General features: G+C 32.7%; 3 protein-coding genes across 5 annotated transcripts; all 3 read right to left on the bottom strand.

Moving 5' to 3' along the window:
• Positions 1 to 496: 496 nt before the first annotated feature.
• LOC125860133 (40S ribosomal protein S7-like) lies at positions 497 to 22,708 on the bottom strand. 2 transcript variants are annotated; one of them, XM_049540035.1, is made up of 6 exons: positions 22,656 to 22,708; positions 2,313 to 2,397; positions 2,134 to 2,207; positions 1,928 to 2,051; positions 1,043 to 1,225; positions 497 to 768 (listed from the first exon to the last, which is right to left on the bottom strand). In XM_049540035.1, exons 2-6 carry the CDS (start codon positions 2,385 to 2,387, stop codon positions 649 to 651), a joined length of 576 nt encoding a protein of 191 aa, XP_049395992.1. In that variant the 5' UTR covers positions 2,388 to 2,397; positions 22,656 to 22,708; the 3' UTR covers positions 497 to 648. The 2 variants fall into 2 exon arrangements, with proteins under 2 accessions (XP_049395992.1, XP_049395991.1); XM_049540034.1 differs by lacking the exon at positions 22,656 to 22,708 and adding an exon at positions 3,108 to 3,195.
• LOC125860126 (transcription factor MYB62-like) lies at positions 6,935 to 8,328 on the bottom strand. The gene is made up of 3 exons (XM_049540025.1): positions 8,107 to 8,328; positions 7,870 to 7,999; positions 6,935 to 7,621 (listed from the first exon to the last, which is right to left on the bottom strand). The coding sequence occupies exons 1-3, from the start codon at positions 8,270 to 8,272 to the stop codon at positions 7,066 to 7,068; spliced, it is 852 nt and encodes a 283-aa protein (XP_049395982.1). The 5' UTR covers positions 8,273 to 8,328; the 3' UTR covers positions 6,935 to 7,065.
• Positions 18,642 to 22,707, bottom strand: LOC125860134 (50S ribosomal protein HLP, mitochondrial-like). Of its 2 annotated transcripts, XM_049540036.1 has the most exons (4): positions 22,656 to 22,707; positions 20,930 to 20,980; positions 19,417 to 19,511; positions 18,642 to 19,048 (listed from the first exon to the last, which is right to left on the bottom strand). In XM_049540036.1, the coding sequence occupies exons 2-4, from the start codon at positions 20,964 to 20,966 to the stop codon at positions 18,674 to 18,676; spliced, it is 507 nt and encodes a 168-aa protein (XP_049395993.1). In that variant the 5' UTR covers positions 20,967 to 20,980; positions 22,656 to 22,707; the 3' UTR covers positions 18,642 to 18,673. The 2 variants fall into 2 exon arrangements, with proteins under 2 accessions (XP_049395993.1, XP_049395995.1); XM_049540038.1 differs by lacking the exon at positions 22,656 to 22,707 and having other exon boundaries at positions 19,417 to 19,508.
• Positions 22,709 to 24,340: the final 1,632 nt, after the last annotated feature.

The raw sequence follows: 24,340 nt of genomic DNA, 5'->3' as shown, positions 1-24,340 counted from the left end.
ACTTATGAATACATAAGGGGAGGATGTATGCAAAAGGAAAGGGATGTATCAGAGAGAGGAACATCCGAACAAGAGAGAAATGTAGAGATATCCATTAGAGAAGGGATGTATAAGAAAGAAAGAGGAAAGGATGTATCCATAAGAAAAGGGAAGGAAGTATCCAAAAAGAAGTGATGTAATCAAAAGGGAATTTTTGAAATTTTTTAAAATGGTAGAAAATTCTAGAAATTATGATAAAATAAGATGTGTTAGGTAATTTTTCCAAAAAAATATGGTACAATTATTAACCTAAAGTCACAAATACCATGTAAAACCTAATGGAGACAAACAATTGGGTCACCAAAGGATAAACATGATACGGATGCGAAGTATGCCAATAAATAATTTGCAAGCACCAGATTATGAAACTCTAACAAGACTTTAAATCCTAGGTACAACAGCACATAACGGGAGGACGAGCACAACACTAGATTTAACAAACAAGCCGAATAATCTAAGGGCATTGTAACAAAGTTTCAACGAGATCCAATAATTGTCTAAATACTGTTCTCTGCCTTCAAAACAAAATTTAAACGCCAAAACTTTATAAAGTAGCCACTAATTTTGTAGTTTTGCAACAAAGAGATCAAACATCACTATTTTGTATCTTCAAGCCTCGGTGATGGGGTACTCAAACACGACATCTTTGCCTGAAAGCTTCCGGTAAACTGCAGAAAAAGTCTCCAGCTTGTACTCTGTGTTATTACGCTCCTTGGGGTCCAAGTAGACCTGTCCAAAACAAGTACAACAACGAAGTATTGAGATAGTGAGGAAAGTTTGGAGTTATAAATAAAAGAGAAGATAAGTGTCAAAAGATTGATAATGGTTTTTCTTTCCAATTAGATAGAGCAAGGAGTTACTCCAATATTTTTAGAAATAAGCAGCAAAAATGGACACTTTCAACTCAAAAGAGCTACTTCTCCTGTAAAAAGTTTCTCATAGCAGGAGTGATTACTCAAAAAGTAGCAACAAGATACAACTACCAGTAATTCCAGCAACCTACCTTCATTATCTTGGATCCATCAACGCGATATCTAGTTCGCTTCCCTACAATCTCTGCAGGGACAACCAAATCCTCCAACATGGCATCATGGACAGAAGTAAGGGTCCTGGTGCGGGGACGCTGAGCAGCAGAGCCTCTCTTTGGGGGCCTCACTATCCTCCTGGTGGCAATGAAGATCACGTCCTACAAGAAACACAGGAAATGTTAAAAGAGAATGTCCCCTTCCTGGTAAAGAGTTGAATGGATGATCTAAGCTATTCAAAAACCACCAAGAGAATATATAGGACAACTCAAAAATGAAAATGTAGCCACATCTTACACTGTAAGCAAACTGTCATCCAATTAAAAAAGCAGGCAAGAGCATAACTTCAGATTTATGTTACATCAGTTAGTTAATTTATAATCTAAAATGTACAGAAAATACCAAAAATGAAATGTTTAAATAATTACCGTTAAGTTTGCACAGGAATCAGATGAATGAATAAAACTAATAAAAAGTAGCACATGAACCGAAGGTATAGAACATGAAATAAAGGATTGGACTTTCGAGTACACAATTAATAGTAGATATTCCCTGGCGAGAATGGTGTAAAGAGGACATAAAATAGAGTATATGACTAATTTTTGCCTAATCATAAAAGAGATATTTCATCGAATCCAGCAAGTGAGTTACGCGATATTATATTAGATGAATCACCATCAGAATTAAGCATAAGTTAGCTATGAAAATCACCATTGTCAAAAAACGTCTTATTAATAAGGAGTAACAAAATGTCGTTAATTCTGATCATCTGATGGGACAGATTCCTAAACAGACAACTTTTAAAGCACACTGAAAGGAAGTAACAGCAGGAAGCATAAACTAGGAAGTGTTTAATGGGTTACCTTTCCACTGAATTTCTTCTCCAGCTCCCTAACAAGCCTGACATGGACCTTGCGGAAAGCTTTCCTCAGTCTGTAAGGCACGTGAATAACAACAGCTTTCCTATTTCCTGATACATCAATTTGACTGCAGCAGCAGTGAACAGAGTAAATGCCATAGTGCAGTCAGATACATATTTACTAACGGAATCTGTAAACAGGACCCTTACACTGCTGAATTGATGTATAGATCCTTCAATTCACTTTTCAGCTCTTGGTTGGTGTTTTCCAAATCAAACAAAGCCTGTTGAGCAAAAGCTTACAATCTTTATTTCACAGAAACAAAATTATCAAATGATGAAATGAAGATATACAATAACCGGAACTATCAAAGGAACAACCAACCAACCTGTCCAACAGACACCTCAAATTCAGATGGTTCAGCATCTTTGTCTTTGTGAATCTTTTGCTTTGATGTGTACATCTTCACAGATCTAATCAATTAACATATTAGAAATACAAGCCTAACAATCACTATATAGCTTATGTAAAAACCAACTGACAAAATTAAACAAACAAAATACAACACTCCCTTCTCTAAATTTTATTTTAAGGATGATGATATGAAATGAACAGCTATTGAGATATAAATCTCTATCCTAACAATAAAAAGACTTTGAATACATACAGGCATTAAGATATAAATCTCTATCCTGACAATACAGCACGAACGACTTTGAAACCATACTAGCATTGATTTATAAATCTCAATCCCGGCAATACAACAAAAACGACTTTGAAACCATACCAGCATTGAGATATAAAGTTCTATCACGGTGATGCGAAATGAACGGGACTTTGACATATAAAATCTAGACTAGCTGCTTCAATTATTTCATCAGTGAAATCGCAGAAACATTACTATATTACAGATATTTATGCATTGGCCGTTCGTTCTTTATTAATATCTACTACTTCAGCAATCAGATGACAAACATCAATTGAATTAATTCATATACTTATCATCAAAGGAGTAAAATGCAATAGAAAACATATATATTTCTGAACATTCTCAGGTATCATATCCTTCGGTTTACGATGATTATCATACTTGCAAAACGCCGCTAAAAACGAATATGAAATATGGCGTATAATTGAAGAGAAGTCAGTTTGAAGAGGTAAGAAAAATGGAGGAGAAGAGTACCTCTGAGCGTTCGGCGACGGCGGACAGATCTGTGAGGGTGCCGGAATCACTTGCTCTGACAGAAGATAAAAACCCTAGGTTTGGAGAGTTAAATGTATTATAAAGGAATAATAAACGGGCCGGATGAGACGTTGTGCGGTTTGGATTGAGTGGGCCGAACTCGAACTAACAGAATTTCAGCCCATTCTGTTATTCTTTTGAATATTTTCGAGGCCCAATGTTTCTACCTGGCCCATTATGTTTATTGGTCAATACGGATAAAAAGTGGACGTCCCATGTGTCTATAACCTTAAACTTAGGTAGGTATTAATAACAATATAGAAACTAATTATGAAAAAGTTTAGGTATTACTCCCTCTGTCCCTATTTAGTTGTCCACTTTAGAAATGATACACATATTAAGGCAACAATAATTAGCATAGTAAAGTTACAATTTTGCCCTTATTAATTATGATTCCAAAATAAATTTATTCAAGATAACTAATCAATGTTGGGGGAAGTTTAAATTTTCAAGAAGTTTAAATGAGGGTATAATAGGAAATTTTTTTTTGTCCTTTCTTGATTTGTCAAAATGGACAAGTAAATAGGGACATCTAAAAGAGGAAATATGGACAAGTAAATAGGGACGGAGGGAGTATTTTTTATAAGTGTTATATAATAATAGAAGGATTAGTTGTGCAAAAATACATGTATTATTTTATATAGGATTTAGTTATTTAAATATTAATTATTCCATCTTATATCATGCATAAAATATTACACAAATTTTCTCATAATTTATACATATATTAGACTATTAGTTATGCGGATTTTCATTTTGCAAATCAATTATGGTAGGTGTGTTGATTTTATATATAGCAAAAAAATGTTATCAGATATAATTTCACTTATGCAAGATTTAATACATGAATAACTTAGCTTTTAACCAGCTACCGAATATGAAATAACCCCTAAGTGAAGTATTCATGTATTAAAACAAACATAACTAGTACTATCTTATTTGATGGCTTTAGAATTATCATGTATAAAATTCAACAAAATACGATATTTGATTACCGGTTTACAATCTCAAATAACTATTATATTAATCATACAAAATTAAACGGTTTTAAAATAACTAATACATGATAAATTACAAACATTGCACAACTAATTCAAGAAGAATTGATTTTGTAAGTCATTTACATTTTTATTTAATTTTGATGATCTTTTCGTAAGAGATTTTAATTTTTACCCATAAAAAATCTAAAAATATCATTTTCTTCTATTCTATTTATAAATAACCACATTTATTTACAAATCATGCATTACTAATACATATCGATTGTCTAACTTTAACCAGCAATCAAACAACCCCTTATACATTAATTAGTTAGGGACAAATCCACTTTTAGATGGGGTGGTTGTTTAAAACATCGTCTTGCAATGTATGAAATCAAATACCCGCTTCCTACATTTCATTCATCGCACAAAGTTTATTAAAAAATAAAAAAGGATTCTTTTAAAGTTCGATAAGTTAGATGAGTACGTAACATGACAAGCCACATTATTTTCATTGTTACGAAAAAATCAAATGTGACATTACTGTGTTAGTTTCACAGCTCAGATGACTTTTTAAGTAATTAACTCACATCTGTTTTAAATTTTATTTTTTGTTATTTCCCACCTGGTGTTTGATACTTACATTGAAGCCCGATTAAATTTAGATTCACGCCGGAAAGTCCCATATTGGGGCATTTGTTTTAAAATTCAATATTGTAAGTATGAAAAGAAATGAAAATAGTGTTGAATGAATCTCCATTTCTCTGAATATTATGGCAGAGACGAGAAGTGTATGGAAAAAATGTTTCCATTTGTGGTGAAATTTGGAAAATGGAAACAGAATAGTCAAATTCTTTTACAAAGAAAATCGACAAGTTGTGCCTTTTTATTTTCAAAATCTTTTTATGCACCAAGTCAACTTAATTCTCATCATATCATTATTTTTGTACTATTTTGAAAATACTCAATTCATTGCATCCATTTCTAAGATTACGTATAATTTCAGGACAATTATAGGTGCAAATGACGAAAAAGTTTCATATATGTTTAAAATGATCTCTTAAGTATACTTCTCATGAGCAGTTTTCATCCTTTAAGTTTGTAAGGAATGAACATTTTTTATGACTTATGGTGTCCGGATCAACTTTTATGCATTTCAATTAATTCTATGAAATATCTGTCATCTCCCATAAGCAACAAGAATGAACACTTTTGTCAAATGTTTAATCAATTTTGACTATTAAATATAACGAAAAATGTGAAAGAAACTTGTGATACTAGACGCACTAGAAACTAGAAATAAATTAAAATGTTTGTAAAAATTATTTCTTCCTTTTTTCATTTAAAAAATCTTGTACATTGATGAGATTGAATTGTTCCAAAGTTTAGACTCAGTCATCCACTAAGAGTTAATAGTAATTATTACTGTAAAATGTTTCATACTTGTATACATAACAGACCGAAGAAAAAGAAGAAAAATGCAAGTCTTACAATTCTTTAATGGGCGGCCGGAAATATCTTCCTCCTTTGATATTTTTCTGTTTCCAAATTTTTAATCTGTTTTTTTTTGTTGTGGAATCTCAAGACTTTCTAAAAAAGTTGAAGTGACTTCATTTAGTTGTAAAAGTTGTTGAAATATGATAAGAAATATTTTCTTCTAGTTTTAAAGTTGTTATGAGGTAACACATGACACATCGTATTAGAGTGGATGAGTAAAATAGAGATTTACATATGAAATAATTTGTCATAAGAATATATCTTCAAATAATTTTTATAGAGGACTAGTTAGATCAACATTATTATATGTAGTAGAGTGTTGATAAGTAAAAAATATTTACGTTTAAAAGATGAGTACAACATAAATGAGGATATACTTAGTAATGTGTGGGCACAATATATTCTTTGAATTTTGAAATCATATTATTAGGAATGAAGTTATAGGGACTAAGGTGAAAGTGTCCCCATATATAACACATAGGATGAGGGAAACAAGATTGAGATTATTTAGACATGTAAAAAGGATATGCGTGGATGTGCCAATAAAAAGGTGTGAGAAGTTGACTGTAGCAAGAGTTAAGAGAGGTAGAGATAGACCAAAGAAAAATTAAGAATATAATTAGGCATGACATGACCTAACATCAACTTAAAAAAACATGATCCTAATTAAAAAAATAAAGAAATCAAGAATTATCTAGAAGGCTACTAAAAATAGTATCTTTCAAATAATTATGAACCACGTAGAACACTTCCTTTTCAAAGAAAGTATTAATTTAATTTTTGCTATATTACTCTTGTAATTATTTTTTTTGAAAGTATTCACATTTGTTAATAAATTTTTTAAAAGTTTTTTTTTAGGGATAAACTAGTAAAATTATCTTTTTATTTATATTTTATGCTTGTAAAAAAAAAGACCAACTAATATGAAACGGAGCTTTCATTTTTCTATCACACACAGTAAAAGTCTTGTATCAATTATCATCAATTAATGAATCTCCCTGTTTACATGAACTGACTCAATAAGAACCAAAGGAGGAAACTAGGAATTTTCAAAAGGAACAATATTCTTGCTTTGAATGACCTTTCTATCAATCCCCTCTATTACGAAATGGAAATGTCAAAACAGGAAAATACTATCGGGTCATTTTTACTTGTTCGGTATTGATTTAACACATTCTTTAACGAGCAATAAATAAAATGACAATTTTATTATTACACTTTAAATATAATAAATTTAATGTTTTGAAATGATTATAGTTAAAAATAATAATAATTAGGATATCATTGAGAAATTATACCTTGTTTTCTAAACTGAACAAATAAAAGTCGTGGAAAGGAGTACTACTCTCTCCTTGAGAAAAGAAACAGTTTTTTAAAAAAACTTGCTTCAATCAAGCCAAATCAACTACTACTAGTACTATTTACAATTGCTCATATCCTGTTTTTTGGTAGAAAAATTCATCCATATTGCTCCAAAAACTGTCAGCTATAACATCGCCTGTCAACTTGTTTTGATCTCCACTAATTTGATCATAATCCATCACCTCATTAAAGTTTCCAGTTGCTAATTGTCCAAAATTATCCATCTCATAACTGTTGTCAAATGGAAAATGAGCCTTGACGAATGAATTTAAGTCAGAATCATCTATCTGGCGTGGTGTAATTTCAGGACATTCTGAAGTAATTTTAGGAGAATTATAGATACTACAGGAATGTGAACTCGAATTACTGCTGGTGCTGGTGCTGGTGCTGAAACCTGGAGGGGTTGATTGTGAACTATGAATTGATGGCGTAACAGAGGAGCTCTGTATCTTCTGAAGAAGCCGTGGGATCCACAAAGAACGAATCATTTCTTGAAATGCTGCACTATTCGAGTCAATCTTCAGATTCCTAGCTTGTTTCTGCACTCTCGTTCTCCAGTAATTCTTGATTTCATTGTCCGTTCTTCCAGGTAGATATTGCGCAATTTTTGCCCATCTATTAGTAAGAAAAACAGAATTTTGATCAAAAACAGGATTTTTAAGTAATCGCATATACATACTAAGTACTAGAAATCAGGCATATGACAACAATTCTAAAACAGTAGTAATAGATCTATTGCAATGACACGGGAGCCAGAACTTTCACTAAGAGAGTCACAAGCTGAGGAGATTGTAATTGTCTATCGAGGAGGTTCCCTAGCTCCGCCCCTGATTGCAATAGTCTATTTGAAAGAAGAAATATACCTGTTGCCCAATTTGGAATGAAGTTCAAGAATCAGGAGCTGTTCCTGAGGAGTGAGATTTCCTCGTTTAACGTCCGGTTTAAGGTAATTCAACCATCTCAATCTGCAACTCTTGCCTGTTCTCTTCAATCCTATAGAAAAGAACATATGGTGCTAACTTTAGTTTTAAAAAACCCCAAAAAAACAAAAATTACGCGCAAAAGTGAAAGACTCAAAAATGACTATATAGAAGAATTACCAGCATGTTTTGCTAGCATATTCCATCGTCCTTCGCCATGATTAGTAATGTAATGAACAAGGAGTTTATCTTCTTCAATAGTCCATGGACCTCTCCTCAATTCAATATCATCATCACTAGAACTACTACTTGAACTTTTAGACAAGAAAGACATTTCTGTTTCCATATTAAGAGACTTAGTAGAAATATAATTGTTTGAAGGCAAAAGCAAAAGAGGTAGCAGCCAGCTCAGTTTTTTTAAGTGTACAAGTTTCAAAGTCTAGTACAACTTTATATTAGTACTACTAGAAGTAGATGCTGCGTGGAACTTGCCTATAAAGTTAAACTTCAAAAAGTCTTAAACCAAATAAAAAGGTTGAGAAATTAACAAGAAAAATAGATGACTTTTTTCATGTATTTGGAAAGTTTAATCCCTAAGTCGGTTAGAAATTAAAAGTAAAGTCGTCCATTAAGGTGACCAAAACGGTTTTTTGGCTTAGGCTATAATAACGAATATTAATCAGCATCTATGGTTAATTAAATAGGATTAAAGTCATAGTATCTAGATTTAAATAAATAAAAAAAAGTAGCGTGGAGTATTCGCAGGTCCTATAAAATATAGGGTCAATCTGATAATTTTTTAAAAATTTTTTAAGAGGAAAAAAAGGCGGTTATAAAATTTCCGACAAGGACACAAAAATTATCAAATGTTGCTGTGGCCCGGGGATGAATTTTAACTTTTAACAGAAAATACTTAACAATAGTGTTTACACCCAAAGGCCAAAAGTCCAAAACAACTCATTTCATTGAATTATAAGAGTCCAAAATTAAAATGAATATAATGATTATTAAATAATAAAAGTTTATAAGCAAAATACATATGTTACATTCATTTTCTTCGCACAAATATTAAGTGGTGATAAAAAAATAATAGAGTTCAATTTTGAAAGTATTTTTAGGTAAGCAAGGTCCTGGTCTAACCGTTAATTAAATAAATTTATATTTTGAGGATCAGAGTTCAAGTTCAAAAAAAGAAAATAATCAACTAGCATATATATTTAAATTAGTTAGTTATCTAAACTTTTAATTTTCATCCCCATCCTTCGTTTTTCATGTAATATCTTTTTTTCTTTTAAAAAAAAACAAGTGAAATATTATGATTATATGAAAATAAAAACAAAATATAAAAAGGAGGGTGTCAATTTTTCCAAGATACTCCATAAATACAACGTGGTTGACTGAAACACATGTAGCACAACAACTATTTCCAAAGAGTTAACAAAACTGTACAAATAAAACGTGGGATTTTTTTTTTTTTTGTTTTTAGAGTTAGCTAAGTTGGTAAGAAAGGCGGCACTTTAAGCCGTTGTTTGCATTTTCATTACAAAATTCCCCACTCTTACTTGGACGATGTCGACTTATCCTCTCTATATTATGTGGTTCTTATTTTTTTCATACAAAATACTACTAGAATAATTACACAAACTAAAGTTTTTTTTTTCTTTTTATTGAAATAAAGTCTTGTATTGCGGCTAGTCGATTTGACTCAAATATCATCAATCAATTCAAGTGTACAAATTTATTAAAGAGATAAGTCCTAATAAAAGGTAACAAACATGTGTTTGAGAAAATTGAACACAAAATTGCTGCGCCTAGCAAGAAATTAAAAGCTAATGGTGATTGTCATGTGATACCATTTTGATACCATTTATGTGTAGCAATGAATATCTTACCTACATTACAAATGCAGCAATGTTAAGAAGGTGTGCAATCTCAACAAAAAGTGGTCCAAGTTCTTTTAATAACTATCTTGTGTTTTATTAGTTCAGTGATTCACAGCAGGAAAGAGAAATCATTTAACAAGAAGGTTAAAAATTATAGCCTAAAGTATCATATTGTGTTGTGTTGTATTGTACTGTATTATTTTTATGAAAATTAACATCTGAATAGATTGATGAATCATATGCTGTGAATTGTGATCGGTGGTGAAGTCAGAAGTTTTACTAAGTGGGTTCAAAATATGAAAAAGTAAATAAACGAAGAAGTTAAAAGGAGTTCAACTTATAGAAAAAATAAATCCAACCATGTATAAACAATGTAATTTTCTACCAAAGGAGGTATGGATGAACCCATCTCTAATATTAGAGACGGATCCAGAATTTTGAAGTTCCGGATGCCACATGACCATATCCTTTGAACATTAGTGTGATTCCTATATGTACATTGGATAGACTAAATAGGTTATATGACCGAGTTTTGTCAATAGCAATAGCTTTGGCTCGTTGGCTCTTTTGAGTCTTTAGGTGCAACTCTGGGTGTCATGTTATATATTTATACAAATTCTTATATATACAGTGTTTCAATCGAGACCATCGAGTATCGTGGAACTTTCAAGCTTGTACGTAGATCCACCCTGATGAATATAACAAAATGTAAATAATAATCAAAATAAATATTATATTTAAACTAACAATACAGTAAGTAACAACCATCCAAACAAGAAAAGTAGACTTGATATGTGTGTGTTCTTAATGAAAATATCACTCAAAGGAAGAAATTTTTTTTGTACCAACTTAATTTGAATAGTTCAATAGATGCCCTAAATTTATGTAGTCATAAAAGTTTACCAGTGGCCATTTTGGAAGAGAAACAAAATCAGAGGGAGAAGTCTATAAATCCTTCCCTTGTCAAAGTGTTTTCTTTTGTTCTATCCTATACATTGGAGTCTGACTAAATCCTGATTAACACAGGAAAGTCTCAAATTGAGGTAAAACACTTTCGTGACTCCGTACCTCGAGAACTCGAAACCGAAACATCTGATTAAGGACGAAGGAATACTCACCACTCCACCACAATCCTCGTTGGCTCCATTTTCAAAGTTGATGTGACATTATACATGACTTCATATTTTCAGAACGTGTGATGTGACGAATGAAATTTATCTCCTATAATTCAGTAGGACTAAAACACTTCATTCCAAACCGACAAAACTCTGATTTGTCTGCTTAGTTAAACAGTAGCCGACAGTCAATGAATGTATATATTAACTATAAATGACATACTTTGATCAGATGAAGTTAAAAGAGAAAGCCCTTTGTCCACAAACATCAGTGTCATGCCTAAGTATACAAGCCCAATTTTCTACAAAGGCAGCAACATATTATTTAAAGAGATACAAGTCTTATAGAAGTGTCAAAGAAGACAATTCATCATAGTTTAATTTCTCAATTAAAGTGTGATTAGGCGTGATAAACGGACGTCATCAGAATAATAAGACAAGTAATTAACCAAATAGTTGAGTATAAATCCAAATGCAAAGGTAGATAAGAGGACTAAACTGTTTTTATAAGGAAGACAAGACATCACGATTCCTTATGGAAAAAAATGATTTGCTGAGGCGGAAAAAAATTATATCAAATTTCTAAGATAGAGGAAAGTTCTAACTAATAAGAAGCCTATAATGAACCTAAAAATGGGATAAAAGCCTAGTAGAAATTACTTATTTTTTGAAATCCTGTTATAATTCTATGATCCAGGGGCAGACCCACAATGGTTCAAGTGGGTTCAATTGAACCCACTTCAAGTTGTTCATTAGATTAGACCAATATGCATACGATTAAAATACGAATTGAAGATACATGCACCAATAATTTCCTGCGTATGACATAAGTCCGTGTCAGTATTCTACTTAAGGTTCGTTTGTCACATGGAATTTTTTTACAAGTGCGTAGTTGAAGCCTTGAAGGCTAAATTCTACTGCCATACAAAATACTCCAACAGATAAAACAAAAAATGAAGAAGCATTAACATATACTGTCACCAGCTTTTAAAATTAAATTACTCTCACCATTTCAATTTGAGTGTCTTAGTTTGACTGGGCATACAATTACGAAATAAAGGGAGACTTTTCAATCTTATGGTCTTAAACTTACTAGGTAGAATGTTCAAATTAAAAACTTACGGTACTAAATATGAAAAAAAATCACTTTCTCAGAACAGATTAAAAAAGAAAATAAGACATTTAAAATTGTCCTCTTTTCTTCATTAAACAGAGGACGTACTAATAACAATCACGGAGTAACTAGTGTTCTTATTAATGAAATCATCAGTGTCGCACAGTGTGATAAAAATATTTTTTATTGTAGCGGCAAAGGTAGTTCAAAACTTACTTAGGGTCACGACACGAATCCTTTTATTAAAATTTCCAGCTCTAGTACTGTTAATGATGGAGGTATAACACAAGTTACGAATGGTTCAATTAAAATCAAGTTATTATATACGTATCTTAGGAATCCATCAAATTTTAAAATTTTAAAATTTTAAAAGATATGATCACAAGGGACTTCACTATTTCAACAATTGCTTCATTCAAGGCTCTGTTGATTTCATCTTTGGCTATGGTAGATCCCTATATGAGGTCAGTTGCATTTTAACTTATATAGACATCTCCTTCTCTATTGTCTAAAACATGCCATGAAAAGTTACATTTCTTTCATGTTCCTTATGTGAACGTGAGATGCTTTGTGCGCTGAGCTATCAATTGCCCCAAATGTAATTACATTTTTATATTACTAGGTAAGAGTTGTCCGTGCAAGCACGGGTCCAACGGTGCATATTTTTGTGAGTTGAATGTAATGATAGTGCAAGACATGTGCACGCGCACGCGCACATATATATATATATAGATATAGATATTATAAATATGGTTGGCAGTTGTTTTGTTTGTTGTCATGGCTGTCGCTTATATTGGATATATTTACATTCTACAATATTTACATAATGCTGCATTTTGGCCCTTTTTCAGCGTTATTCAGCGGCCAGCGCCAGATCTGTGAGAATTTAGTGTGTAGTTATGGGGAGGAGTAAATGTGGAGTGTGATTGCAAGATTTAAGTACCTGGCGGTTTGCAAGAAGCAGCAGCAAAGTCCATGCTATCAACAGCAAAAGTGTCCGCCATCAACATTTGTAGTAGTTGAGTAGACAAAAGGGTGGTGCCAGTCATATCGCAAAAAAGTAGTATATACTACACTGATAACAAAAGGAGAAAACATCAGTTGTTGAAGAAATAGAGTGTTGAAAAAATATATGCTAAGTTGCAATAAGGTGAGTATCCTGCAGGTTGTCATCCAAATCTAGGCATAATTCTGAGGAAACATGGGTCCAAAAAACAATAGAAAAGGCTAATGAAAGTGTACAGATTGAACAAATTATCAACAAGCATGTGGGTCATCGACAGTACATCCCCTCCCTCCTTGTATAATCAATGTTCTGATGAGACTACAAGTTGCTAAGCCAAGTTACTAAAAAGCAATATGTGAACAATTACGTCAACAATCAATGACAGTTTTAGAGTTAAACAATCCTCAAGGTATTGTTCTCCTCTTTACCACTAGAGAAAAGACTCATTGGACAAGTTAGGTACCTATACTGTGCACAACATTTTGTTCAGCTCAAAACTCTGAAGCTTCACACCGCTCTATACATCTGTTTCACAATCTAAAATCACTTTGATACCTTTAAAATTCTCTGTCTGGATGTACTTTATGCATCTTCCATAATCAGACGTCCATCCTACTCTACTGTAACAGCCTAACACTTCTTTATGAAATGATTAAATCAAATTCACAAACCTAGCATCATGGTAGACATACTTATTGAAAATGTTAAAGGTAAAGTTGCTCCTATTCCTTCAAATTCTCAAGTAACACCCTTGAGCCTAGATAAAGTACAGGAAGATTATTGCAACATGTGACACAAACAAACTCCTAAATCAATAGAACAGAAAAAGGAAAACTTATCCTCTTATTTCACTCCACAAACATCTCTCATGCGAAGGCAATGATTATAGGAATAAAACCATTAATCAAGTGAAAACCAACCTGCATTCCCAATAGAAATATCTTGGTGCCATAATTTACACATATCATTTAGTATAATCAAAATCCTTCATTTCTGTAAGCATTTAAACTTAACAAAAGACAAAGGCAACAAGTAAATTATTACAAAACAAGAAACCCAAATAGTATTAAGGGGCCATGGAGCAGCCAAATATAGCAAACAAAAACTTTAGGAAAACATTAGTATAATCATATAACATAAGGTAAACAGAATGAAACTTTGGAGAGGAACAGAAAGACTCAAAAATGCCATAGGCACAACAACAGTAGCTCTATTTCTTCTGTGTGTAGCAGCATTTTTCTTTTGGTTTTTATGCCAGTTGAAAGTTTTTTTATGTATGTTTGTATCTGATACAGTATGTATCAAGTAATAAAAATAAATTGAATATATTGTTGGATAAAAATTCGTAGAGAGAGTACCCCTTTAGTCTTCCTTTGTCATGATTTGCTTCAGCTTGCGTCTGCTGCTTTCTGGAGTTGTTGGTGCAGTGAGTGGCAATGCCAGGTTGCTAGCAATATCTTCTTCGGTGATTGACATGACGAACAATTTTTCTGAAGATGCATCCTTGTGTTTTGCGAACAGGTTCTTTATTTGGATAGTGAATGTCTTCCCAAGCACTTTGTGTTGCATGGATATGAGTGGCTACAATTGTTTCTGAAAGATGAAAGGAAATCATGTAAGATATATTTTTAAGCAAGAAGAAAGAGGCTGTAGAGTGTTTTACCTTGATGCAACGTATTTCATGAATTTCTGCCACAGTGAGAGACAGAAGTTCTTCTCCAATTTTGTCTGAAATCATAGGTGTTGTTGAACCAGTACCATCTTGGATGGTTACTTCGAACTGGCATCTGTTACGGAAGCAAAACTCAATATGTTTATGTTCGGAAAGAACTTTTTTAATTGAAAATTGTTATTTAGTTAGCAACAAAATAGTTCAACTGGATGAGAAGTAAAAAATATATTAACAATTGTATATCCAGATAAGATAAGGATATGTGTATACCTGGGTGTGCGATGTGTTGATCGACGGCAAGTTGTACAATAGAATCTTCTCTGTGACCAATTCCTTGGAAAGATTTGCTTGCAGTCGGAGCAGAGTAAAACACAGAATCGTTGAGTTTCATTGGATATTAACAATTGAGCTTGCACATGGAATATTTGGCCCTGGGAATATATATGAAATGGTAAATTGAATTAACAGTTTAATCTATAAACTAAATTTAAGATGTAGATGATGTATGTACCAAAGATTGTTGCTAGATATTGACAAAAGGCACGATGTGTTCTTCAAATGGCACAAACAAAAGAGATCATGTAGCTGTGGTGCTTTTTGTTGTGTATGTGCTAAGAAGTGGTTTTATTTCATTGGACCTGTATGTAAGTTAAAATTGTTAAGATGTGAACACATTTATTTATTCATAGAAAGAGGTGTATTTTGAATACATGTCTTTAGTTCGATAGCTTGTGGGTACGTGGGATCAATCTGGATTGTTGTACCAAATCTATTTAAAAGGCCTGAAGATTGTTGAGTAGTTGGTGTTAATTTGAGCAATATGTGTTTCAGTATAGGAGATATTGTTAGTATGTCTGTATTTCACCTGAAGATGATTTTGGTTTGGCCACTTTTCTGGCAAGAATTACTGAGAAATCTTGAAGTTCTTTCAGATGTTTGAGAAGTTTATTCCCATATAGGTCTATGAATTCTTCCCACAGAGTGAGTTTTGTTGGTTTTTTCCTGTTTACATAGAAAAAAAAGATAAATAGTGTTATAATAGATCCTAGCTTACATAGATACAAGCTGAAATGGAAAAAAGTTTACGGAAGAAAGTTTTTTTGAGAAAAGAGTGCTACAATTGTTGCTTAAGCAGCAGTGTAGAATTTGGTTGTAAGGCATTTTGATAAGCATTTTGATTTCTATTACATTTCTGAACTGCCAGAGAGTAGTAGGCACAACATCATGTGACAGCCAATTAAAAAAACATCAAGTAATCTTTCATTGCCATGACTTTGCAGACAACTATTTAGAGCTAAAACTTTTCTCATAAAAAGCAACAGAGTAACAACACTAAACAAAGGAAGTAAAGAAGAATTTTGAATCTAGAAGAGACAAACTGTCGTGAGCTTCAGATAAACAGCTGAGATTCTTAGTTGGCATCAACCCATAGAAAACATACAAGGAAAGATCAAGGTGATGAAGGTCAAGTGATTCACTTTTTGAAAGAGAAAAGGATTAACTTTATTTAAAAAAGAGAACTTTGAAATACAGAAGTCTCTAGCCTCTTTTATCAAAGAACAGACGTGGCATAAATGTCTTAATTAGGTACATTTCAGGCATGGTTGTTATTTCATTACTTGTGTTGTCGTGTTCTGCTCTAACAGAAGGTTGTTTGTATATGAATTGATCAGCATTGTTACAAGTCGGACAAGCTATTTAGAAGTGTGTCAATTCACAATGCTAAACTTATTATCAGAGAATTTTGAATAATGTCTTAATCTAATTTACTACTTTACTGAAGGTTCTATTGGTCTCAACTGTTCAGCATTAGATTCTCGATGAAAAGAAAGAATACGAAAGACTCTATTTCCAAAACATCTTTTAGTGCTCTTCAACCAAAGAATAAACAAAAAAACTCTTCTTTATATTTTGAGTTGCTTCTTTTCTTTGTGCTACTCCTATCTCTGTATTTAGGCATAACCTACTACTACAGTAATACTGGAGAGTAACCAAAATGTAGCAGTACGTAAATAATATAGGATGAACAAACAATTTCTAACCATTTATATAATAGTTTTTGTGTGTGTTTAGCCAGCAAAAATATTCAAGAAAAATGCATGATCAGTTATAATTTATAAGGGGAAGATAAAACAGTTGGTATATAGCTATAAAGGAAAAGATGATCAAAATTTTCAGTTTTGAAAAGTTTGGAAGTAAAATTGTACTTACTGATAGTCGATGATGATGAATTCTTGAATTCTGCACCCATTTGAGGCATATGATGGAGTGGAGGGCAACCATTTATCACGAGGGCAAGAATATCTTGCAGAAGGTAAATAGTTTTAATAAGTTAAGAGTAGTTATGAAAAATGGATAATATGTGTCATAAGTATAGTGTAAAGATATGTTGAGAGGTACCGAAATTGAAGCCTATAGCTTGATAGTCGAAACTGTCAAACGATGTAACTTTTAGCAGCGTTGGTGGCAACAATGGTGGTTCAGGGGGTATAACCTGTTCTATTGGTTCAACAATTGTGCCCTTATCAATTGTCCAGGTGAATTCATGAAGAGGATTTCCGTACGCCTTGGTTGATTCAGTGACATATGCCATTGATAGCAAATATGTTTGGAAAGGAACAAACTCTCTTTCATAAGTGACATCTTTACCGTACATGGTAACTTGTATTTGAGTTTCCTATTAGAAAAGTAGTTAAGTTAGAAAAATATAATGCAACAGAAATAAGAGATAGTTAGTATAGATATTCAAAAGTTCATGATTTTGCAGATTACTATTTAGAGGTAAAACTTTTCTTACAAAAAGCAACACAATAACATTAAACAAAAGAAAGGGAGATTCTCAGTTGGAGCAGCTTACATGAACCCACAGAAGACAGACAGTCAACCAAGTTGCTGTCCATGCAAAATGATCTAGAAAGCTAAGGTGCCTTTCAAGGTGACATTGCAAAGAGACAGTAAAACTTTGGCAGATTTTCATGAATATAAGGGGCATCAGTTGGTCTATGCCAGAAAACATAAAGGAAAGCAGTTTATTCTGAGCATTTTAAGTTTTTCCTGTGTGTCTACAAAATCAGTTGAGAGATGATAGCCTTAGGTAACAGTGGTTTCGAAGCAGCAATTGAATTTCTTAAATGGATTGATATCCATATGGTTTTTAAACAACCACAGCTATAATGTATATATTACAAAAACCCAGAAAATTGATTGTAAATAGTTTCTATAAAGAAATCCCAACTAAAATAAACCACAAAACACAACAAAAATTTACTGCATAGAAAACCCAACTAAAATAAACCACAAAACACAACAAAAATTTACTGCATGTGAGAAAACACAACAAAATCTGAAACGGGAATTCAAAACAGAACACGGAAACCATAATCACCCAGCCAAAATTGAAAGCATATCGATTAAAATTACTGGAATAACATGGAAAAAGAAGCAAATTTTCATACACCCAAATCAAATTTGGTATATTCACACACCTAGATCAAATTTGGTTCCCGAACTTCAATTTTGAGGAAAAGAAAGATGATGCAAGAAAAACTCAATGAAAACCTCGAAGAGTCTTACCTAGATGGAATGCTGAAGGAAATGGCAGAACCTTGAAGTGCTGGAGTATAAACGATGACACACCCAAAGTGAGGTGTAAATTGATAACACAGGAGGAAGACACGCAGCTATAACAGATACGTGAAAAGACAGAAATACTCTTTACAGCAATGAAGCAGGCATGTTGAAACAAGCCTCTCTAGTATGAACAATACACTAATGATTTGCGGAATTCCAGCCCATCCAAAAATAAAGAAATGCCTAATCCACATTGCAAAAGTAAGAAATTTGATTGGAAAACAACAGATTCCTACAAATACAATAAATTCAAAATTGTCTTCCAATCGGCTCGCGCGAATGAATAATCATTGAGTAGAGGTACCTAACAACCAAGAGGCAGAAACATTAGGCAATATGCTCTGCAAGACTAAGAATCTTAACATGCTTCTTTTTCCTCAACTCATGGGGCACTGGACCAAAAACTCTGGTTCCAATGGGTTCACCATGCTTGTTGATGAGTACCACGGCATTGTCATCAAACTTTACTTCGCTCCCATCACAGCGGCCCCTTGGCATAGCAGCACGAACAACAACACCATAATGCACTTCTCCTTTCTTCACCTTACCACCTGGCTGAGCTTCCTTCACTGAGCAAACTATGGTGTCTCCTAATCTTGCTCCTTTCTTTCCCTTTAGTGCTTGGATGCACGCCACTCTCTTTGCACCTGAATTGTCTACCACTTTCAGACTCGTCCTCATTTGTATGAAAGTTCTTTGTTGCTGAAAGGACCAAAAACAAGTGAAAAACTTTACAATCATTGTAACAAGGGACAATTCAAATACTACTCAATTAGCAGAGTCGACTCATAAGTTTCAAGACCTTTTTCATAGCAACTCAACCATGTGATGTTATTAAGTTGCTTCCTTTGATAAAAATAAGCATTTGAAATTTTTGATCAGTACTAAGAGGGGTTTATCATAATGTGAGGTATGATTTATGAATGATGTAGCTTGCAATATTATATAATATCATGCGTTGACAAAATGCACGCAACATCCAAATTTCACGCTAAATGACTGATTAAGATTGCAAACTGGAAAAAGATTAGGGTATTGGGGGTGAGAATTAAACAGCATAGCAGACGAACCTGGAATAACAAATGATTGCCCATCATCTCGTGTGTTGATCTCACTAAACCATCAGCATTGTTGCAAAGACCACTGAACAATGAACGACCCACTGCTGCAAATTCATCATAAATTTTTTAAAGCACAGGTCATGCATATAGACAAGGAAATAAGGAAGAGCTGATGATTAGGCAATGTGGATAGCACAGGAAGGCAGTGGATTCAATGAGCTGGTACAGGGAGCATACTATCCAGTTGCAGTTGCTAACGGGCTTCGTAATGCACATAAAACCATCAATATTGGATTAACCATTTCCACAAAATTGTCCAAGTGCAAAATTTCTTGGTGACTTTATGGCTGATAAAAATCACACTACCTCCTTTTTCCAAATTGAATTATCATGTTCAACTTTAAAATGATTAAATAAGCTTATAGGTGTAGAAGTTTCACACTGCAACTTTGAGACCAAGTATCAGTAAAAAAAAAAATCCTTTAAGAACATTAAAAAGAAACAAGAATGAAAAGCTGTATCAAGTAAAAAAAACGAGTCCATAAACATCATTTAGGACAATGAGGGTATACAAGTTGGAATGGAGCAAATTGATTCAGCAGAAGTCTTATTCACACGAGAGAATAAATCTCCAACGATCCAGACTTTACAGTAAATGGGTAAAGTCCCTCCCTTTACAACTATAAATCTAAGTTTTACTTGAAGAATGAAAATGACATTCACTGCTCAAATATTTTACTACCAAACCCCACTGAATGAGTAGATTAGTCGGTAATAGTGACAAATGCACTACTTAATTGTTTCTCTGGTTCCGATGGAAAAATTCCAGAGAAAGAAAAAGGGAAAAATGGTCCAACATGTAACTACTCCCTCTTACCCAATTTATATGTGACCCTTTTTGCTTTTCGACATCCAAACTATGTAAACTTTGACCTCACTTTAAAATGTATTTCTTTGTAATGTTGACATGAGAAGAATTGCAATTTGTGGTACTTTTCATATAGTTTGTGAATCTAAATTATAATTATAAAATGTTGAGTTGATCTAATCCAATCACAGATTAGTCATACTCTCAGGATACAGAAAGTGCCATACAAATTGGGAGGGGGCAGTAATACATTATATCACTAGAGACAAAACATGTAGTTCCTGTTTATGAGCTGCTCCGTGCAAGAAATATAAAATGAGTTTGTTGTGTGGAGAATAACTAGAACATGTACATGCAAAACCTATTCTGAGTTCATTAGACTATCCACCAATGAGCAAAGATGTAAACTGCCTTTCTACAGATAAAAAAATGGAGTATCCCAGCCTGTAACCCCTAAAACGTACTCTTATACACTCCTTTTTTCATTAGTTTATCTGCCTGAAACAACATCACGTTTTCCCATGAGGCAGGGGGGAGAGAGAATATCATTGGCATTTTAATATATTATCATTGAAAAAGAATGAGAGTCACATCTCACACAAATGTATATCATACTGCTCCATATTAGCAATCAAAGCAAGTAAAGCCCCTTACCACGAACCAACCGAGAAGAAGAAGACGATGCAGCCATATTTGGAAAAGATTCTGTGATAGGAATGAGAAAGTCAAATACGATATAATCCACGAATAGACATAACACAAGCATTACAAAATTAGAACACCAGTTCTACCAATAGGTGTAAACAATATTCAAATAGATTAAGTGTAATTAATAATCAAATTATGTGAAGTACAGTAGTAAGCCAGCAACATGTGATACAGTGATTGGGGAAAGAAAGTAGATAGAGAGAAAGAAAGGGAAAAAATAGCTTTCATTTCACGGAATATACATTATTTACTATTATTTCTGCTCCAAATAATAATTCAATCTCTTTATTTCATTCATTTCTGGAAATATACATTATTCTTGAACCTTTTACTTGTTTATTTACTATTATTTCTGCTCCAAATAGACGAATGAATGGATCCTTGCTTTTATTTCTGTGAATTGTTGCATAAAAATTGGATTGTGTATAGTTATTGCATAAAAATCAGATAGCTAAGGTTGCCGGATTTGGGATTGAAAATAGTAAAACTTTCGCCTTTCTTCAAACTAGTTTAGGACGAAGTAATGCCTCAAAAAGTACTAACATCTCACCAATTTGTACTACCATTAATACAACTAAAACCCAGAAGAAAAAATACTGATGTGAAGATTAATACTTACTAGCATAAGAAAGAGTAGAAAGATGAATTGATAACTGATATTGTCGATGGTTGTTCTCAGCTTTCTTTTGAGGATACAATGCTCTCTGGTTTACTACTGTTAATTTTCTCTCTTTTTCCCTCTTAGTTTTTTCTTTTAGCTTCTTCTCTGTCTAATTTTTTGTTCTTAAAAGAATGTAAAAAATACAAGATACTTTCAAAAATTGTTTTCCCAATTAGACATAGGAAATTGTATCCTCCTATATACTCCTTTTGTTCACTTGTACTTGTCATATTTCATTTCGTGATAATCAATTTGACTATTTTTTTATTTGTACATCTTCACAGATCTAATCAATTAACATATTAGAAATACAAACCTAACCATCACTATATAGCTTATGTAGAAACCAATTGACAAAACTAAACAAACAAAAATACAACACTCCTTCTCTAAAATTTCTTATATGAAATGAACAGCTTTCAAATCATAAAAGCATAGAGATGTAAAACTCTAGCATTGAGATATAAATCTCTATCCTGACAATAAAAAGACTTTGAAAACATACAGGCATTAAGATATAATCTCCATTCTGACGATTCAACACGAACGACTTTGAAACCATACCAGCATTGATTTATAAATTTCAATCCCGGCGATACAACAAAAACGACTTTGAAACCATACCAGCATTGAGATATAAAGTTCTATCCTGGTGATCGAAATGAACGGGACTTTGACATATAAAATCTAGTCTAGCTGCTTCAATTATTTCATCAGTGAAATCGCAGAAACATTACTATATTACAGATATTTAAGCATTGGCCGTTCGTTCTTTATTAATATCTATTACTTCAGCAATCAGATGACAAACCTCAATTAAATTAATTCATGTACTTATCATCAAAGGAGTAAAATGCAATAGAAACATATAGAACATTGTCAGGTATCATATCCTTCGGTTTACTATGATTATCATACTTGCAAGACGCCGCTAAAAACGAAATTGAAATTTGGCATATAATTGAAGAGAAGTCAGTATGAAGAGGTAAGAAAAATGGATGAGAAGAGTACCTCTGAGCGTTCGGCGATGGCGGACAGATCTGCGAGGGTGCCGGAATCACTTGCTCTGACAGAAGATAAAAACTCTAGGTTTGGAGAGTTAAATTATTATTATTATTTTATTACCCTATTTAATAAGCCAACAAGGCTTGGACGAACACAACATCTATTAATTGTACCAAAAGTAGTATAAGTAGTACCCTTTAGTGAATTTATGACGACACGTGTAGTTGAATAAATTACTCTAGTCTTTCTCTCAATTAAACTTTTTTAGGAACTATTCTCTATTTCTCCTCCTCCCTTTCTATTACCCTAATTAAGCTAGATCTTCAATGTTTTAGCAATTTAGACTTTGTTACTTACTGTATTAATTTTGTTGGGCTTATTTCACAAATTTCTTTCTTAATTAAACTTATTTACCATCTTTGTTTGTTGGGTATTAAAGGTTCCCTCTTCTCCCGACATATACTTTAGTTTTTCTATTTTTCTGTAATTTCTTGTAGCAATCGCTACTGTAGATTTTTTCCCATTTAACTGTTGTTAATTTCTGGTGAGTTTTCTTTTTTTTCAATAGTGTTGTTCTATATATTGGACATACTATATTGGACANCCCAGGATAAATTATCCCGAACTTACCAACCAAACAACAAAATAAGCGGTACTATAATTTAATCCCGGGATTATTTGGTATTATCCCTCACACCAAACGACCCCTTACTGTATTAATTTTGTTGGGCTTATTTCACAAATTTCTTTCTTAATTAAACTAATTTACCATCTTTGTTTGTTGGGTATTAAAGGTTCCCTCTTCTCCCGACAAATACTTTAGTTTTTCTATTTTTCTGTAATTCCTTGTGGCAATCGCTACTGTAGATTTTTTCCCATTTAACTGTTGTTAATTTCTGGTGAGTTTTCTTTTTTTTCAATAGTGTTGTTCTATATATTGGACATACTATATTGGACATATATAATCTTATATTTAAATATATATATATATTATATATATGTAATCTTATCTTTCTCATATTTGATGGCTTGCTGGGTATTTATATTTCCCACTTTCAGTGTTGGATATTTGTGGTTTCTCTGTTGATAGTGAGATGATGATTGATGTTATGTTTTTTCTTTTTTTTAAAAAAAATAATTTATGTTATGTTTCTTCTCTCTCTGTTTATAGATAAGTGATGACTTTAAGGCGTTTGATAATATGCCAAAGCGATTGGATATTTTTTTATTTTCTTATTTTTACCCACACTTTATCCGCAACATACTTCTCTATCAGTCCATTATGTATTTTCTACTTGTGTATTACTAAAGGAATAATAAACGGGCCGGATGAGACGTTGTGCGGTTTGAATTAATTGGGCCTAACTCGAATTAACAGCCCATTCTGTTTTTGTTTTGTATATTTTCGAGGCCCAATGTTTCTACCTAGCCCATCATGTTTATTGGTCAAACATACTGAATAATGGATAAATATTGAACGTTCCATTTGTATATAACGGTTAGAGTTAAGTAGGTATTAACAATATAGAAATCAATTATGAAAAATTTTATGTATTATTTTTTATAGATATTAATAATAGAAATATTAGTTATGAGAAAATACATGTATAAGATTTAGCTGTTCATATATTAATTATTTTATCATATGTCATGCATAAAATATACTAACTATAAATGGCATACTTTGACCA

This window comes from Solanum stenotomum, chromosome 3 (assembly GCF_019186545.1).
Source record: "Solanum stenotomum isolate F172 chromosome 3, ASM1918654v1, whole genome shotgun sequence".
Classification (NCBI taxonomy): Eukaryota; Viridiplantae; Streptophyta; class Magnoliopsida; order Solanales; family Solanaceae; genus Solanum; species Solanum stenotomum.
Note: the sequence above shows the minus strand (reverse complement) of the source record. Positions and strands in the feature narration are given on the sequence as shown.